The following is a 14553-nucleotide window of genomic DNA, read 5'->3' on the forward strand; positions in this document are numbered from 1 at the left end:
CTTCCATTTTTTTATTATTGCATATTTATACTAATAATAATTAATATTATAAATACCCTTTATTGTCCAATAGGTAATAACTTAGTTAAGAACAGAGATAAGAAAATACATAATATTCAAAAAGAAAAGTACACATGATGAATCCCAAAATTTTATTTGAAGCATTTCTTAAGTTCTTTATATTGTCACGTTGATCGGTGATTAAAAATCGGCGTGGGTAAAACTCAACAATTTATTTCTAAATAACTCAAATTTACACGACTGATTACACAGCCGTTATGTACAAAATAATTCCGACGCAACTTCGCTGGACTCTGTCTTGACCGAACTTGACTCATTAACTGAATAATCTCGTTCCCGAAGGTGGCCTCTATATAACCCATACTTCCCCTCTAGAAGTTCCGCAGTCGAGATCTTTCTGGAATACAGTTCTGGAGTTTATTAGCGATGCTTCAACCAAGTATGAAGTTTAGGCTGACTTGTAGCACTTGGACATCTTCTATAGAGGGAGTTATGGTCCCAGATTCGACCCTTGGGGAAATGTAAATATATTCATCAAAGCTAAAACCATTGCATTGTAAAAAATATACATAATTTCTTTTGTTTGAAAAATGAAATTGGAAAAGATTTAAAGCGGACTCAAGCCACCAGAATTACTAAGTTTATGGAGTAACATGTTGTAATTGAAAAGTCAAGCTTTATGTATCACGTATACCTGAACCATTGCATCCATCACCATTGCTAAATCAAGGTAATAACCAGACTTCGGCACATTGCCGTCCGATCGCCAGCGCTATTGCAGTCGTGGTCTACAACTTCGGGAATTCTTAATAACAATGACTACTTTTTCTTCGTTTTCCTGAGTTACAGTTATAGTTCTCCTAGATGTTAAAATGCTTTAAAAATTAAAAATGACTGTTCAACATCACAATTTTCGTGATGATCTTGATTAGATAAACCCCGATATGCATCAAACGCCACTGAGGTTGAGACGTGGTTGAGACTGCACAGTCGGCCAGTCAAATTTGTCGCCTGACGTCGCGCCGTCGTTTTTAATGTTTGCTGGTTGATTCCCCATCATTTCCGCTGTGCCTAACTCTGGTAATAACCGACAAGTTGGTTGTGACACATCTAACCTTGATGAAACTATTCTAATGGAAAAAAATAGGGCTTGACTGAATATAATAATAAATTTTTATGGTACTTGTTCCATTACTTTAGCGAAGACATCCACCAAATATTTAATATAAGCCGCAAATATATGACAATTAGTCAGAGCCTTTAATCTAAGTCAACTAAGAAACTAATATTCGTTGTCTTTGTAGACTTTAGTTGTAAGTAACTCTTTAATTCTGTTGAAAACCAAGGTAGAAATTTTGATTGTCGAGGGGAACATTCGATTACAATATTTCGTATAAACAATCATAGAAACTTTCCAGAACTAGGTCGACTTTGTTTAACTCATGGTATACAATATAAATTCACAATATTTGCACACTTGAAGTCGTATGATCGATACTTGGTTAAAGAAAAGTATCAAACATCATGTATAGGATTTTTATAAATTATGCCTCATTATGACAATTTTCATTTGTCATTAACGTCATGTGTCATCCGAGCTCAAAACAACAAAACATATTAGATATGTAATCAACAGATTTGTTCGAACTGACAGTGTCAACAAAAGAAAATCTCCTGAAAGACCTTCAGTATCTGAGAAAGTTGTTGATGATTTGAGACGACCCGAGCAGAATCCGCGAAACATCTTTGACAAGATTTTTTCAGCAGTCATGTTCCTGTTTCAATTTGAAAAAAGAGAGTGACCAAGTGCCTTTTTATTCCGATGAATTAGTTTTACTTTTTAATAAGATATGAAGCATTTAGGCAACCAATTTTTCAGATGCACACAAAGTGATAGGCGGCAAGCTTCCATGACCAACTTCCACCCTATAATCATTTATAGAAACCCTGTATAACACAGTGGTATTAAAACTCCATTTTTATTTTCAATCCTTTTATTGTTGTTTTTTCTTGTTTCTTATTCCTTTAAGTGTTCTGAAGAGCCGTTTCCTATTTTCTTTGGTGTTTTGTTCTAAAATCTGTCCAAATTTTTTTAAAGCTTCTCTTTTTTACCTCTCAGACGTTTTCTTTTACTACAATTCTCTGTTTCTTATACCATTTAAATTTCTCTGCCGTTTTAGTATCGAGATATCCTTTTTTTTGACACTATTAAATATAAATTATGGTTAAATTTCAATTGACTATTCGTTCTATATGTATTCAACAGACACAGGCAGACAGACGAAAACTTGACACATTTTCTGAAAATTAAATCGCTTTGTGTAAATAGGATATTAAGGAAGGATAACTGTAAAATTAAGAAACCTGAACCAACAAACTATTACACAAACGCATTTGTCTTGAAAACTGTCTGTCTTTTGATTACAAACAATCAAAATATGGGGGTGTTTTGTTTAGTATATTACCACTGTGGTGGTAATTTTATTTATTTTGTTCTTTTAACATCGCATCTAACAAATATTTCGAAACTACTTTTAAGTACCCATTATTTCTATTTTTTTATCTGTTTAGATAACGCTCTAAGTGCTTATCACCCACTCTGCTCCTCTTCGACACTGAAGTGGGTTATCGCTCTCATTGTCACTTCCTTTTTCCGGAAAAACTCAAAAGGGTTAGCAAGATCTATTATCTTATCAGCACTTATCTAAAAAAATGACAGGATTGCTTAAACTAGTTCTTGATAAAATAAAATTCTTGTAAAAGGCCAAAAGTCAAAGACCTGTTACTTTTCGTAATGTTAACATAAACCCCCTTGCGTCAGCTCAACGTCAGACAACCAACCAATTATAATAATTTCAAATTGTTATTATAATCATACCGGTTTAGTTTGCGTTTTCGCAGTCATCAGTGATTGGTAATTGCAAAATTTCGTGAGCAAAATTGATATTAAGTGTGTAATTTATGTGATTTTATTAGATTTTTCAGATTAAACAGATGCACCAGTGAGAGGTACAGCTATAAACAGCGTTCAACTTCAAAAGTTCTTGGTTATTTAGTCGTTAGACTCAGGAAATTTGCAGTTAATAATTCCATTTCGAGTGCTTCCTCTTGTCCAGAATCTATATTTTCCTAACTTTCTCTGTGCCTCGATTCCATCATCTTTTGTTCAGAGTGGAATTCCAGATGAGATAACCGATCAGCTACTAACTAGGTTTGCACATGCGCATATACGTTTTTAGTTTTTGTTGTTATGTTTATACTTTTCTCTTTTAGACTTTTTTTAAATAAAATTTAAAGTTTGACATGAAACTACGAATATTTGATTAATTGGCCCATGGTAATTTTGAAACTATTTCTAAAGCAATATTATTTACTGTTATTTCTACTTTTTATCTGTTTAGATAAGAGCTTTAAGCTCTTATCACCCACCTACCACTCCTAGTTGAGATAGAACCGGATTATCGCTCCCATTGCTATCTCTCTTTTTCTGTCAGGAAAAATCAACGGAACTCTGTTGCCTTATCTCAATTATATAACATGGTTAAAAGTGCATGAACTAGTTCTAGAGAAAAAAAATAGTCAAATGTTAAATGTCAAAGACCTCTCACTTTTCATAATTTTTCTTTTGCACAAATCTTTACCGAGAGCCAGCTCAGCTTCAAGCAATCTGCTAATCACTATAATTCCAAATAATTATTATAATTATTGCCATTACCCAGTCGCGACATTAGTGTCCTAGTCTCCAAGTGTTTTCTATTCCAAGTGCTTCGACTCTTGTCCAGAGTCTAGACGCTCACCTTCCTCCGTTTCTCCATCCCATCGCTCCATCTCTTCCTCGCACCTGTATTCCAGATGAGATAACAGATCAACTGATGACTAAGTCTGCACTTGCGCATACATTTCCTGGTAGGTGGAGCTGGTGTCAGTCGTGAATCCACCCAACGGGAGCAGAGTCGCGTTTTAGTGCAGTGCTTTCGGTGAGAAAACCACCAAAAATGTTGCCATTTGCGACTTTTATATGTGTGTTATTTCTTTCGAGTGGAATTTTAAATGACGTTTCGGTAAGTCATTTAATCATTTTTTAAAAAACGACCATTGCTATCGTGCTCTTACCACATAAATACTCGGCATGAGGTAACATCGATTTTTAGTTCGTTTCTCCCGCTGTTTGTGTACATTCTGAAGGAAAATAACCCTGAAGCCGAAAATTAACTCATTTTCATTGGTTATTGTATAATCCGCTGGCGCTGCGTATGGAATATTGCGTGTCATTTCAATACGCCGGCTGACCGTATCGAATATTCCAGTCACATCTTCGGGGTTACTATAACCCTTAATTTTTTCTCAAGAACAGGTGCGCTGCTCTTAATATCAACAGCATTGTAAAAAAAAACAGCAGCTGTTGCGGAGACTTCTACCATTGTGTCAAATAATTGAACACATGTCTTCGTGCATGCGGCATTTTTTACATAATTGTCACTGAAGGTGGGTTCGTGCGGGCGAAAATTAATAAATTTAGCGTTAATTTAATGGGAATAAACTGTCTACTTTTATTTATAACTTAATTATAAACTATATTTTATCTCCACTGTAATGAATATTTTTTTGGTGCTTTTAAATTTGTAGTAACCGTAAATTGATTAATTTTAGTTGGACGAAGCTATCATTATCTACAGCACTGATTGGTTGGGTTCGGTCCCAGATTTTTGCGAATTTTCGTTCGTGCATCAAAAGTTAATCGTTATTTCCGTTTAAAACTGTTAATTAAAACGGACTACTTAAATATGCATTGAGTAATCAGCGAATTCTGCGTGTAAAACGGTCTCGGGTGATTTGCAAAATGCTGTCAAAATGGACAGAATTAACGGCTTTTTAGCTTATTTAAACGCTCGCCATAAATTGCATCATGTTTCCGGCATTTAGTCATACAATGCACTTCATTGTTCTGATGGTCTGCCTTTAAATGTACACTTTTTGTTTCGGCGGCTGCCTTTTTTGACGTTTTCATTACGACCGACGACAATGAAGTCTTTTAATGGCGATGTCCCTGTCCTTTTTTAAATTTTAGTGTATTCGTACGGCTGCAAAAATTGGTATCTGGAAATCCTGTCCTGGTGTAAAAAATTAAGCAAGTGTCTTGGACAAGAGGGGTTCGAAGATTTATTGGTTCGGCTTGGGTAATTTGTTGATTTTGCTTGCAGGGATGTTGTTTTTTATGGAACAAGTCGCACGAAGACCGGGTTAAAAAGAGCTCAAGGGAATTATATTAATTAATAAGAAATAAATTTAGATGTTAAACAGTTTTAAATTATTTCGCGGCTCTTGGCAAACCCTGCATAATAAGATTTTGAATTTAAGGTAACCATAATTATTTTTGTGTGTAGTGTAATAACAACGGGTCGCAAATTGAATGACAATTGAATTGTCAGGAACTCCTATTAAATCAAATTTCAAATTACACAATCATTTTCTCGCACAAATGGAAATTTAATTTTACGTCTTGTTTGCGGGATATGGTAATCACGGCAACGATAGTTTTGCGTTATCTCCGCCCATTTTACCATTAACATATAGGCTGGCGGCTAATTATGGTTCGAAAAGCCGGATTTACGCAGGGTTAGTAAAGTTTAGGGAAGTTTTGACGACATTTGTTGCTTGAAATGTTGGTATTAAAAATTGCTTTTGGGACAATTGAAACCACTTTCACCAAATTATAGGTACTGTAATAAGACATTTATCACACGCCTACGTCTGCAGCCGTAATTACGAAAGTGCGATGATTTTTATGACAAGTTGCAAAACTGATAACAACCACAAATTTTCAATAATGAAAAAGTACGTAACAGTTTATATATTAGTTGCTAATGAATACATGATTCATTTACTGTTTATTTAAATAAAGTTTTCATTTTTTCTTTGTAATCGTAATTTAATGATTTATCAAAATCGGTTAAAAATATATGCGTTACTCAAAAGAGATGAGTTGGCGTCGCAGCGCTGATGCTATATATGCGTCATATTTGCAGTGTACTAAATTGAGCTTCCCCCTTCAAACTAAAACCAATGACGTGTACAGAATTTCAATATCTCTATCCACAGTCGATTTAAAAAGTAGCGAGTTTTATTTGGGACACCTGTATATGTAACTCATAAATTTGATCAAAATATTTTTTAATTTTTACGAACAAATTAATTGAATAGTGGTAGTTTCACACATAAATATGTAAATTTTGCGCTTGGAATAAGACTAGGACGTTAAAACAGTGCAGTTATTATGCAAATCTGTGTCCTTTGCACTCACGGTAGAATATTTGTTTAGTTAATTAACAATCCCACACCTCCTTATGTTAATTATTGCGACAGAATACTGTGTTGGTTATGATCTGTGATGAGGTAACATTTAAAATCCAGTTTAGACGTAAAAAAAAACGTAAAATTTTTCGCATCATAAGTAGATCCAAGATGGGGTTACAGCTTTTATCATCACTATCGGAGTGTTGTTGTAAATTAATTATGGTAAAAGTATCGTTCTTTTAAAGACGTAGCAGACGATATTATATTTTTAAAGGAAACCCTGACCCTGCTGTCTTTTCCGAGCGAAAATCGTTGTCAAGCATGTGAGCGACTGTTGTAAAATTTTTAGCGAGCATTTCACTACTCGGTTGAAAGGTTGGTGCTAATTGTTGATAAAATATTCATTGTCCAAAAAAGCGTGTAATTCCTACTATTAAGCGCTAATTGAATTAAACCTTATCTGCGAAGTAAACGTGGGCGTCTGCTTTTTTAATATTTATTCATAAGTAATCCCACCTCATAATATACAACTTGGAAACTTCACTAATCACATTTTAACTACAGTTGTTCGAAAAGACATTTTTAGTTATTACTAACGTCTCCCGTAACTACTTTCGCATTGATATCACGTTTTCGGCGCCCAGCTTAAGCAGTGAACTAAAATTTAATTGATAGCGGTAATAAATCTCTTAATACTCCCCGAGGGGAATTAGCTCCATTTTATATAAAACTCGGAACACCGAAAAGAAAGAAAAATCGTTGCCAATGAAAATATTAATCATTGACGTACCATACCTCGACATTTCCTTCGTCGGGAATTACCCGGTCGAATTTTCCGAGGACCCACGAGATTTGAAGCGTAGGGAAATTCGAGGCAAATTTGCTGCTAAATTTTTTTGATAGATGGTAAAACAAGTGGATGGATTATTGAAAAGTAGAACTGGACGGGGATGGCCGCTCGTCCAAACGAAACCCATGGGGATAAAGTTAAGCTGTTGGAAAGCGTTGGTAACTTTGTAGAATAAATAACACCGAGTACTTCCGGCCTCTGGTTATATTTATTTACGGCAGATACCAGTTTCTTTACACTTCGGCAACAAGGTGTCGGAGATGATTAACAACGCTGGAAAATGGCCGGAATGTCTTGACTATTTTTGGGTTTATGTTACATTTTGTTGTACACCTTTCCAGGACCACCAACATCAGTAAATTGTTTGTTTTACGAAACTAAAATAAAACGACGTTTTCAGATGTTACTTCATTTATTAAAAGAGTGAAATATTACATCACTGTGAAGTTACAATTAGTACAATTATTCTGGCAATGATATCGTAATATATTACGAACTAACTAACTCTGTAACAAGATAAAAAAGTGTGGGTGGCTGTTTACCTACTACTGAAAACTAGGGGCATAAATCAAATTTATTTCCGTTCTTAAATGTGCATGTATGTACTTCTTCTTGATGATGCGTTACGTGAGTGACGTACAAATATTATAAACTTCTCTTGTTGCATTGTCGGTCATGTGTGAAGAACACTGACAATGTGATGCATTTTTCAGTACCATGCAGTTGCTTCATAGATATGCATTATCGATTTTTTTTTATATGTCTCTTAAGTAATACTGACGAACGCAAATTTTTCCATGATCAATAACAAATAAATTATTAGTACATTTAGAATACAATACATGGAAATGTAACATAACATCGTAATTTATTATTCAACTGAAATGTTTGTAAAACAGAACAAAAATTCCTATTGTACGTATTACAATCACCTTGTTCGAAAAATCTGATTACTGATAATTACATGACTTAAAAGGTAATTTTGATTTTGTAAAAAAATGTATATCTATATTTTTCCTATCATCAAGCTTTGTTGGACTGTACAAACGCCCGAAGAACCTAAAAAATATATTCCAGAAACAATTAAATTGTTGTTTATAGTGTAGATGACGATGAGTTTGAAGCAAGAAGGATCTCAATTTGCAAATTGTTATTTTTCAAGCAGTAATCGAAAATTTGACTTACCAAACTTCTTGCAGTTTACACAATTTAAGCACACCTTAAGGGTCGTTTATCGTCTAGCATCCTCAACATGTCGCGTTGTAAAAACGTTACAGACGGTTTTTCCAGAGTTTATAAGGTCTCCCCGTGAAAATTGTTCTTCCAGGAAAATGGGACAATTGGCCAATAAAAGTTGCGGCAAGTTGGTGAGGTTGAAAATTCCTGTAAATTTGTAGATCTTAATTAGATATTACTCGTTCGAGCGTTGATGTTTTGATGAAAGAAATCGAGTAAAATTTAGTTGCTTTCCAAACAATATTGTGTGCAAAAATTGCAATTTGGTTTATTTGGCGTCTAAAAGCAGAAGTATTTTCCTTCGTGCCAATTGTGATCAGCGTCAGCGTTTCAACAATCGGAAAAAACCGAGGCAAAGAGCTCCACGAAGCGCAAGAAGTATTGATCTGTGAGCAATGTAGCCATTAATGAGTCATTAAATGTACTCATACTTCGAAGTTCCAAAGAACTCTTTTCACTTTAGCAGGAATTAAATTTGTGTGTAATGGATTTTCTAGAAATGTTTTTTGACGTTCTGCCAATTCCGATCGAATCAATATCAGGTATGTGCGCTTGGTGAATTATTGGCTTCGGAAACCCCTCTTGCGAAGCGATTTAATGCCCCTCTATTAGTTAAATGTGAGTGTTGAAGACGTGATGACATGTTTTGATGGTTTTTTACGAACTTCGGCTTACCTTATTTTACGCTAAATTTTCCTTCCACCAAGGGACGAGGAAATATTTCTTTGTTAATTATTCTTAAGCGACGCTCGATTCTACTTCTCGAAACAAAGGGAGACGTTTTAACATACAGCGAGAAAAAGACCTAATTAAATTAGAAGATTTTTCCAGGAAAAGTCTAAATTTTCAGCATGTGGCCGACCGCGCTTAACACAGCAAACGCACAACGTGCGAAGTTAATTTACGCTTCTTGTAGTAAAACAGACAACTTCAATTATCCATTGTTGCTAAAGTGTTAATGACCTAGTTAAAAGTTAAATTTCTGTAGCTTCAAGAACTTGGATTACCAACGTGCGATGTGTAACATGCATGCCTTCCACAGATTAGAGTCAAACTTTCAACTTGGCACGAAAATGAACACCAACCTTAAGGCTTTGCCTAAACGATTTATTTGACGTTTTTAGAAGAATATGCAACCCGAGTTGCAATCTCAATCTGTCACATTATCCGGACCGCAAACCGCAACCTGTCAAATCGAGAAAAGGGTCTTAAAGTGGAGAGATTAATTGAAGCTGGATATTTTTGTAATGAACGTGCCAGACTTTTAATTCTCAATTTACGTCGAAGTAGATTTTTTTAAGAGATTTCAGCTTATCGAAATAATTGTAGAAACAAATAAAAGTGTTCCTGGGTCTCTACAAGCGTATCCTTTTTGAAATGAAAATACGATTTACTTGTCGGAGAAAATGAGATATTGACTTGTGTGTTGTTTGTTTTAGAAAAATCCGAGCTCAGTTGATGAAAAATAAACCCTTTTTCTTATTTTGGAATGAACATGTGTACAGATACAGATATAGAGCTTTTCAGCCTTCAAGTACAATTGAAAACGGTGTTTTGCTTTATTCTGTTAGATCGAAATGCAGCTACTTTTCTTCTATTCGTGATGTGTGTTTATTCAAAGTGTCAACTTACCAAGAACGTTAACCTGCCAGTTCCCAGACTCAACTTTATCCGTCTGTATTTACAGTTCAGTCCTTTTGACCCTCGAAAGTCAGAGGCTACGAAATTCTCGTTTCAGTGTAAATTTGACCATCAACAATAGTAACGACAAGATTAGCCAGATGCTGTGGCTTTACGACTGCTCTGAGGGCGTAAAATAGTTATGTGGGGGTTGAAGTAGGGTGAAGTTTTGTTCAAGTCGTTCCCGTTCTATTCGCTCTTTAGTTGCCAATTGCCCTGTGACATTGACACGGTTCACTAGAATAAGAATAAGAAGATCCAGGGATAATGGGAAACCGTCTAAGGACGTATCGAGATTGTCTCAATACTATTATAAGAGATCACTGGACGAAATCCGGAAGAGAAGAACGCTGCAATTTATTAGCAGCACGACTCCTACTTTTAAACCGAATGGAAATATTTAATTTAGCTTTATTAGGTTTTCATGCAAGAAGGCTCACTTTAATGGACCAGTCACTAGTGTGTCTAATACCGCGCAAAAAGAACAAGAGCTGTAATGGAATTGAGACGATAGGGAAAGACAAATAGATAGAAGGGCGTGTAATGTATTCATCTGGTGTTGCACTTCCAATGCGTTTCCGGTTTTCGGCGTATTTGTATGTACAAGGCGGACACGAAGTGAATAACCAAATTTCGCCCCAGACATTTAGCCACGCAGGCATAAATATGGCCCCTCTGTATAGCGTTATCTGTCATTTAATATGCACACGGACAAAGCATTCCAATGAGATGTAATCAATACGTACAAGTCTTGCAGCGAGCGGAAATACTTCCATTCATAAATTTTTAATTATTGCTTCGAACTTGTACAAGGAAGTTATTTCAACGGCAAAAGTTTCAGTTTTGATGTATTCGTAAGTTGTTTCTCACGTTTGTGACCTCCATTGAGAACGGTTGGTTCATGCTGACCCGACTGTTGACCACGTCTCCCTCTAGCCCTATCTCTTTCCTAACCATTTTTTGTTCAAAATTCCTGTTTAAGAATAGCCTCCTGTTCTTTAGGTATCTGTTTTACACAAAAAGGTATCAAATTCGATAGTTTTGCGGCAGATATCTCGTAAATAGTAAGCACCTTGATTATTTTATGGGGTTCTGCGTCTCATATCCCGAATCGATCGGTTGTTGCTATGACGTCACTCGCACATTTAAGTCTAAAATTAGAAATGCCGATTTCCGTAGTTCTTAAATGTTTTTAAATAAAACTGATAACGTTTTTGAAATTTCTTGACTGGAAATGTAGTCAAGTCGGACGCTTTTCTTTTTTTATTTAAGCCGTTGGAAGTGAAAACAGGCTGTGTTTTAAATTTCGTGTGATTTATGCCCCATAAATTCAAACATTCGTCTGCAATTCATTTAAGCCAAAGAATCGCTTTCGAGTACCAACATTGATTCCAACAATATTTTTTCTCCTGGCTGTTATTGTGGGCCATAAATCGAAAATAAAACAGAATGCTGCACGACATAAATTATTTAACCTTTAGCAATCCCATCCCTTTGTCCAACACAAGCGTGGCCTGGTTTCTCTTTGAAAAAAGATTAAACTCCGAATGTGTACACTTAAGTACGATATCTGAAGTTGTTGGATGGCCCATATTATGGCATGTTCCATTCGGTTAAGCACCATATTTTTTCCGATAAGTATCGGTTTGGCAATATCAGTAAAATCGTGATTGCATTCATAAAAGCGGAGTTTCTTTATAATAAAGTCCTCTCGGTTTAAATTCGATTCGAGATTGCGAAGCGAATAAAATTGATTATACCTAGGAACTCGTTAAATTCTCTAAGTTATTAATTTGTATTATCTTCTTAATACAAGTCTTTTAATCCTATTAATAAGTTTATATTCCTCGATTCTGGAGCGGTTAAATTTTAAGACTGCTGTTTTTCCAGATAAAATGATAATTAAATAAAATACTGGGTACTTTTAAGGATCAGGTTGCGATACTGAAATTGTTGCTTTTACGAGACTACCACGCCACTTGAATATTAATGTCACCCTCGAGAACAACAGCTTTAGAAAATTTTCATTTATAACGATTGCCCCTTTTTAAACTTCCCGTTACATTAGTCATCCCGAATCGATCGAGCTGGGGTAATTCTTACCCTTTGGATATTGTGCGCCACAAAATACATACAAGAATAAGACTTTACTGACATGAACAGTGCCAACTTTAAATAAGTTTGATTAGGATGTGGCACGCAAATCCCTCATGGCGGATTATTGAACCCTCAAAGCCATTGGGCTTGTGCGCACATTATTTAATCATCGCACAATACATGCAACTTTCCACATACAGAGAAACCCGAACAAAGAACGTCTTTCTATTCTTTTAATAACGACTATAATACCCTCACATTTTAGTTTTTGAAAATATAGACATGTCATTTTCGAGCAACATAAGACGCCAAGGGTAGCATTTCAGGTATTATATCACTTTACAGATATAAATCTAAACACCAGCTGAATATATTTAAATAAATTAAAAAATATAGCTGCTAAAAAAGTGTAATAAAAATGCTCTACTTTACTAAGTACAAGATATGTAAGTATATGGAATCATCGGGAATATTCTGTAAGAAGCCCGAGTTTTTGGATATTAAATGGGAAAGTTTTTTGTGTGCGTAAAGCAAACTGCGATTTAACATCAAAGTAAATTATGGTTCTTAACCCAATTTTTACCCTTTATGTTAGAAGCTTCGGGTAAATCAATAAAATCAATAACAACCTTTGTGTACATAAAAGGAACATTCGTCGTTGTAGTTCTTGGGGTATCTAAAAATACATTTGATTAATTAATACAGAGGATTTACTGAAAGTTGATTGTTAATTTATGGGAGCCGATCACCAAATAACAACAAACCCTACACTGGTTGTTTTCAGTTAATATTTACTGGCAGCTGTAAAATTGTCATTTTTTTAATGAATTCTCATTTTGATGAAGTGGAATTTCTTCCTATGTTAAAAAAGATTTCTTACTCGAAAATACTACGAAAATCGACTCCTGTTGGTATGTTCATTTTGAAGCATTTTTATGCGTGACACCTTGCCAAAACTCCAACTTTTTAAATGAACTTGGGTGCTTTTTTGCTCGAGAGTAATAGGGTCATGCGTCTAACAGCCAGTTTCATGTTTTCTTGACGTTTCATGGGCCCTAGAGGATGACAAAATAGGTCACCCGTTTTCCTCTCCGGAACTGCTGGACTGATGAAATTTTATACATGTTTTAAGAGTATCATGTAGATGTTAAAACACTCCCACCAACAATTTGCTGCCGTCACCTCCAAATTTTGCATGGTAAATGCTATTAGATTTTATAAAATAACAAACTATACTTGTGGTTTCTGAATCCGTCTTGATTTTTTAGCTTAGGTCTCTAGATTTTTGCAAAAATATCAAAATTGGATAATAACATTTTATACCAACAGAAGAGGAACGTTTAGCAAGCATTCGTTAACTCACTCGAAGATTGCGGATTTTGATCTCCTCATGGATCACTATTTACTTCCCGAGCGTAAGCGATTCCATCTGTGTCTGTCCGTCGGTCTGTCTGTCTGTCTGTCTGTCTGTCCGTCCGTCTGTCTGTCCGTCTGTTTGTCTGTCTGTCTGTCCGTCTGTCTGTCCGTCTGTTTGTCCGTCTGTCTGCCCGTCTGTCTGTCCGTCTGTCTGTCTGTCTGTCTGTCTGTTCGTCTGTCTATCTGTCCGTCCCGATTTTTATTAGACAGATAATCTCCGAAAGTACTGGGTAGATTGCTGTCCAAAAACGCTAACCAAAATTTGCCTAATCATCGCCACCAATAATGTGATGACGTCACTTCAAAATTGTATATAGTAAATGGGTTTTAAATTGTATAAAATAACATAGTCCTACACATGTTTTTACCCGAAACGTCCAGATTTTTGGAAAAAAAATCAAAATTATGAAAACATTTTGCAATTTTAATTTTGAATCTGCAAAACCGAATGCTTTGAATCGTGCAGATACAGTAGAATCTCGATAATCCGAATTAATTGGGGAAAAGGTGTGTTCAGATTAGCGATTTGTTCGGATCAGCCAATTTCCCAAAAAGCTGAAAGGGAATTGAATAACAACTTCATACACTGTTGAAAAGAAACTTCAAGAAATAAACCTTAATTTTATGGAACAGAAATAAAGTATTCTTAAGCAACAGTGGATAATAAATACATTCGAAAAAAATATTACTCCGTGACCATAAACACGCTATATTTTTGGAATCAACACGTCGAGATCTATGTCCCTGATTTTTTCAGAATTTTTAGATGACTTTTCAAAAATGAAATTTTCCACTATGTATGCAAATTTCGACCCATTTTCGACGATTTTCGAAATTTAACTAAATACTTTTTCTTGTAGATTTTGTGCCGAAAAAGTCACTTCCGCCTCATTTCTTCGATAACTTCAACCTTTTTTCCAGAATTAGTTAATTAATCAAGTACACTAGCTGAAATATGG

At 35.3% G+C, this 14553-nt stretch overlaps 1 protein-coding gene across 1 annotated transcript in view; it reads left to right on the forward strand.

The window, feature by feature from the left end:
* Positions 1-3933: 3933 nt before the first annotated feature.
* Positions 3934-14553, forward strand: part of LOC135127975 (amyloid-beta-like protein) — a 135637-nt gene continuing 125017 nt past the window's right edge. Inside the window, exon 1 of the mRNA XM_064054698.1 lies at positions 3934-4082. Within this exon, the coding sequence (XP_063910768.1) occupies positions 4017-4082 (66 nt within the window). The 5' untranslated portion in view covers positions 3934-4016. The remainder of the gene's footprint in view (positions 4083-14553) is intronic.

The sequence above is a fragment of the Zophobas morio genome, unplaced genomic scaffold (assembly GCF_036711695.1).
Source record: "Zophobas morio isolate AGI-343-1 ecotype UQ-CSIRO unplaced genomic scaffold, CSIRO_AGI_Zmor_V1 ptg000002l, whole genome shotgun sequence".
In the NCBI taxonomy this organism is placed as follows: Eukaryota; Metazoa; Arthropoda; class Insecta; order Coleoptera; family Tenebrionidae; genus Zophobas; species Zophobas morio.